The sequence below is a fragment of the Lepisma saccharinum genome, chromosome 7, assembly GCF_977018435.1.
Source record: "Lepisma saccharinum chromosome 7, izLepSacc3.1, whole genome shotgun sequence".
In the NCBI taxonomy this organism is placed as follows: Eukaryota; Metazoa; Arthropoda; class Insecta; order Zygentoma; family Lepismatidae; genus Lepisma; species Lepisma saccharinum.
This window is the reverse complement of record NC_139235.1, coordinates 30,139,899-30,145,269: the sequence shown is the minus strand read 5'-3', so window position 1 is coordinate 30,145,269 and position 5,371 is coordinate 30,139,899. Positions and strand designations below refer to the sequence as shown.

The window sequence follows — 5,371 nt, the reverse complement described above, 5'->3', positions numbered from 1 at the left end:
GGAACAGATCATTCGTTACAAAGGACTCTAATTCAATAATTCCTCACATGAAATTGCAAAATATAAGGACAATAAAATTCCACATCAGCTGTTTTTTGCCACCATATTGTTGTACCAGTAAACAACTGTTCAGCTCTTCCTGAGAGTGTTTTCAAATTATCATTTTTTGATACATAAAAGTTCCTTGTTGTGAATTACTAATTTGAAATTTGGATTCTTTTTTGGATTGGTTCATCAAAATATAGACTTTGAGGTTTAGTTTAATGTTGTTTAAATAGTATTTGGAGTAACTTTACTTCTTGGAATGGTAGGATCACTTTGTCATGGATTGGCTGTTGAGAAAACCAACATTATTTACATGCATCAGGGGTGACATCACCACTCGGAAACGAAAAGCCGCGGCAACAAATCTCACAAGTCCATTCTTGGTCAACGTCACCAACACAACTGTCCACTCGACTCCCCTTATCCGTCATCATCCACCTGCCTTGTCGTCTGTCACGGACTAATATAGACAAAAAAAGGGTCTTCGATATCGGCCCACTACTAACATCCCTCTCGTTTAAGTAATCTGCCTTTGCGTTTGTCATGGAATGGCCTGGCTTCGGGACTCCCTCAGGAATTAATTCAAGCGTAATTTATCAGCTGCTAATTCCATACGCCCATCGCTGGGGTTTTTGTCACAGTCGTCCTGTATGAATAATGCATGGAAGAAGGTACAGGGTGATGGATTGGTGAAGAAACCGGAGTGTATGCTGTCCACCCGTATCACGTGGTTCTTCTTTTCTACTGTGAGGTGCATGTATCTATTTGGCTGATGCTTGGGCTGAATACGCAAGCGAGGAGGGAGATTGTGTCTAAGAGATTGGTATTGGGAAGGCTTTTAGCCACATTCGTCTTTATAGGGTGTTGATGTGTCATAGATGAGGTGCATATTTACAAGTATTTCAGTGCAGTCGAAATGCGCTCGAATATTGAAAAGATCAACCTCTGCTGTACTTTAACAGAGACAGAGAAAGCTTTCTCTCTCTCTCTCTCTCTCTCTCTCTCTCACTCTCTCTCTCTCTTTCTTTCTTTCTCTCCTCTCTCTTTCTATTTCTTTCTCTCTCTCCTTCGTTCTCTCTTTCTCTCTTTCTCTCTCTCCTCCCTGTCTTTCTCTCGTCCCTCTCTCTCACACACACATATTCTCGAGCGAATCCAGTGTTTAGCTGTCAGTCACTTTTGTAGGTTGGTAGAGGAGGCTCTGTTGGCCTTTGGACCAATCAAATAAGGCGCGTTACCATGGAGACGATTTGTTTTTGCTTTGTACCGCATTGCAATTGTCAAACCTAACAGCTACATCTGTTTGGCAACAGAGTGGGTAACTTGGCTCAACTACGAGAGAAGAGCAGATGCTGATTGACCGAAGTGTGGTTCATGTCTGAGGGTGAAGCAGGAAAGCAACAACACTGTACCCATCCTTGGTCCTTTCTTTTGGGGTCGGAAAGTCTATACTACATCCCAGCAGCCTATAGAGCAACGCCGCGCATAACGGTAGAAAAGAGGAGAAAGGGAGTGAGTGGAGGAAAACAGTGCGCGCTGCTGCAAACGGCTGGTAGATGCAGTCTCGTTTCCCTCTCAGTGCAATCGCTTTTCCTCTCACGCGTTCATTGGTCGAGTTCCCTACACCCTGTCCCGAGAATCTATGGAGCGAGTGAACGAAAGCAAGCGTCTGCGCAAGTAGTGACTCGAGGTATCGACCAATGAACGCATGCATGAAGCGGGTTGCAGCGACTGCAGCTACCAGCCGTTTGCAGCAGCGCCCATTGCTATTCTCCGCCTGCTCACTTTCGCCTCTTTTTTACCGTTATGCGCGGCGTTGCTCCACAGATTCCCGATACAGAGTGTAGAGTCATTACTTGCGCAGAGGACGTGTTTTCGTTCGTTTGGTCTACAGACTCCTGGGACAGAGTATAGCTCTATTTTCATCGTGTGGACTTTAGAGCAGGCCTCGTAAAAGGTAGAGGGCTCTCGCACAAGCTTGTGGACTGCAGAGCGAGCAGCGGCACTGTAGCGTCGTAATAGATACTGAAAGTAGGGAGCGAGCGAGGCAGTGTCCGTGCAGTGCGAAATACCTCATTGTGAGTAACAGTGCACTGTGACATTGTAATGAGTAGGGATAGGATTTTCATGACTTAGCATATTTATTTTGGCAAGGGTGATGTGTTCCCTAAATATAGAGTCATTCAGGGGAAAATGCACATACGGGTTAAATGCGCAGAACAAAGTTTCGCAGTTATCTTGCAACACTGATCAATATGGGAGGCATCGCGTGCAAGACGTCGGAAGGACGAGAGAGTTGCAGAAACAAGAATTGAATTTCGGAGGTAAGTAGGACAGATAATACCACATATATATTTTAACATGGTTTGATGTAAGGTTAAGACAGTGTAGAACGAAGTGTGTGAGATGGCAAGATGTAATGTTAGTAGATAAATGCACACTCAAGTAAAGTAGTTGAGCTGTTGTGTAAAACAGTATGGCGCATGCGGTCGAGAACGAAGCCGGATGAGCAGGGTTGCCAGATGCAAGAAAATTGTCTATGAGGGGCAAAATGCTCATATTGGTGTTGGGGTAAAAAGCACACATGTGCAAATTACCCCAAATTAGTATTGTATAGAAAGGAAAAATACTATGTTTGGAACTGCATTTGTGATTCAAGATATTATATACTGATACATTCAATTTCTAGTTAGTTCGGATGTATGCGTTTGATTTGTGCATATCTAAAGATGATCCCTGTTGTTCATGTTTGATGACAAGTAGCTACACAAGAATTTTTCCTTCCTCTTTCAGCCCAATGGTTCGAGAATATCAAAGACGAACACAACGATGTTCATATGGAGAAGAAGCAGTCCAGGCAGCCTTAGCCGCGATAAGAGATGGCATGAAAATATACACTGCCAGTAAGACATTTGGTATTCCGCGCAGGACATTGCAACACAGACTGCAAAAAGATCCAGGATATGAACCAAAATTAGGTCGGCCAGTTGCACTTGGTGCTGGAGAAGAGGAATTGGTGCAGCATCTGTTAAAACTGGAATCGAAAGGTTTCCCGCTTACAATGGCCGATACTAAGCTCCTAGCTTACCAATATGCAAAGAAGAAAGGAATTCCCCATCCGTTCAGTTCGAAGAGGGAAAGTGCAGGATATGATTGGTTATATGGTGTGCTACAAAGACATCCAAATATCAGTGTGCGAAAGGCCCAGCCTCTGTCCTATGGACGTGCTGATGCTTTAAGTAAGGAGGAATGTAGGACATTTTATAATCTTCTAGAAGCTGAAATGACTGACTCAAATGGAAATCGTCTTCTGCCTTCACATATCTTTAATTGTGATGAAACGGGATTACAGTTAATTTTCAAGCCAGGCAAAGTATTAGCAGAAAAAGGTAAACGAGCTGTGCAGGCCCTTACAACAGGAGAAAGAGGAGAGACTGTAACAGTTATGGGATGCATCAGTGCTAGTGGCTCCTATATTCCTCCTTTTATAATATTCAAGGGTGTACGGATGCGAGAAGAGTTTAATGATGGACTCCCTCCCGGATCGGTCGTTGCCATGTCAGATTCTGGATACATGACGGAGGTAACGTTCATGTCCTGGTTGAAACATTTTGCCAATCATACACCACCTGGCAAAGTGCTCTTGCTACTGGATGGACATTCCACCCACTATAGTAATGTTGAAGCCATCGAGTTCTGCATTGCAAACCAAATTTCTTTACTCTGTCTTCCGAGCCACACAACCAATTGGTTGCAGCCCCTAGATAGAGCAATCTACAAACCCCTCAAACTTTACTGGAATGAACAGTGCTCTTCATTCATTCGTCAAAACAGGGGAAGAAAGATCACTAAATTTGTTTTTGGACGTCTTTTTGCTGCTGCATGGGGAAAGGCAGCGACAGTTGGATCAGCAGTGAATGGCTTTCGTGCGTGTGGCATTTATCCAATTAATCCCGATGCAATACCGGCAAGTGCCTTTTATACTGGAACTGAGACAGGAGACTTATCTGTGGCTGGTAAGTAGGCTAATCTAATATTTTTCGTCATCTGATATCTCTGTGGCGTAGGTTTCTATTTCAGGCATTTTTGTCTGCACAACTATTTTCTTTACCTCCAGCAGGTTGTATCTATTTCCAAATTGTACGCTATTCACCTCATCTATTTGTCGCAAGCGTTTGTGGTTGAAGTAGATATTGTCTTTTCTCGTCTTAATATAGATTTGTCTAATGCACGACATTTTCGGACACTGCTACGCCCCTTGTGGGTACGTACTTAAATGTTATTTACCACGGCTACAGATATCTTAATCTCAGGGGATAGGTTCTTTGTTTGAGAATTCCAAATAAGAAAGCGTTTTATAGCCAAGAGGATATAGTAAAATGCGGATCTATATTCTGAGAACTTGACAAAAATACAGAGAAAATATATGTATATGTATAATCGAAAAGGCTTCTTGTTCTTTTAAATGGCTTCTTCTTCTTTTAAAAGGCTTCTTCTTCTTTTAATATGGAAAAAGCTTCTTCTTTTCTTATGGAAACGGCTTCTTCTTCTTTTAAAAGGCTTCTTCTTCTTTTAAAAGGCTTCTTCTTCTTCTAAAAGGCTTCTTCTTATTTTAATATGGAAAAAGCTTCTTCTTCTTTTATTATGAAAATGGCTTCTTCTTCTTTTAATATGGAAATGGCTTCTTCTTCTTTTTCTTTGAATTTCTTCTTCTTTTATTAAAGCGTAATCTTATTTATGTGCTCGCTTTCCCCCCGCTTCTTTGTCAAACAATACAAGCTATACTTGTAGAAAGAGTAGGGTCGACTAAACTGACAATAGCGCCACCTCCTATTTGACGACCAAAGGGGAATAACCAGGATCGCTAATAACGAGCGCTGCCAATGGCCCAGTGCGACTAATAAAAAGCGCAACCGAAAAGTGCTTCGGGGCGTCTAATTTGACACAGCGCCACCGGGGAACGGACAAATGCAAAAGCTGACGATGTTCTCCTCGTCAGAGAATCAAAAAGAAATTGAGATACATTTCTGAATTCGTTTGCTCCCTTAATAACTTTCCTAAACGTTTCATATGCGGCTATATTCTTAATTCTTTCAAATTACTGTATACAACATTTTATTCACTCCTTCTATAATTTTTATACTCTTCCTTTATATATTTTTTATTTACTATAATATATATAATCGCTCTTCTCCGCTCCTAGTTTGTACAATGAGCTCTGCTCTCCTTTATATGGCGTGCTGCCATCTATCGTCGCTTCCGAGAAACCATTCCTCCTTGCAACTTTCATTGTGTCATCGAAACTGGCACGTGACACAATATCCCCCTC

The 5,371-nt window shown here is 42.1% G+C and overlaps 1 protein-coding gene across 1 annotated transcript; it reads left to right on the top strand.

Annotated features, from left to right (window-relative positions):
• Positions 1 to 2,839: 2,839 nt before the first annotated feature.
• LOC145990408 (uncharacterized) lies at positions 2,840 to 4,066 on the top strand. Its single transcript, XM_083126103.1, has one exon. The coding sequence runs from the start codon at positions 2,840 to 2,842 to the stop codon at positions 4,064 to 4,066; it is 1,227 nt and encodes a 408-aa protein (XP_082982229.1).
• The last annotated feature ends 1,305 nt before the right edge of the window (positions 4,067 to 5,371 follow it).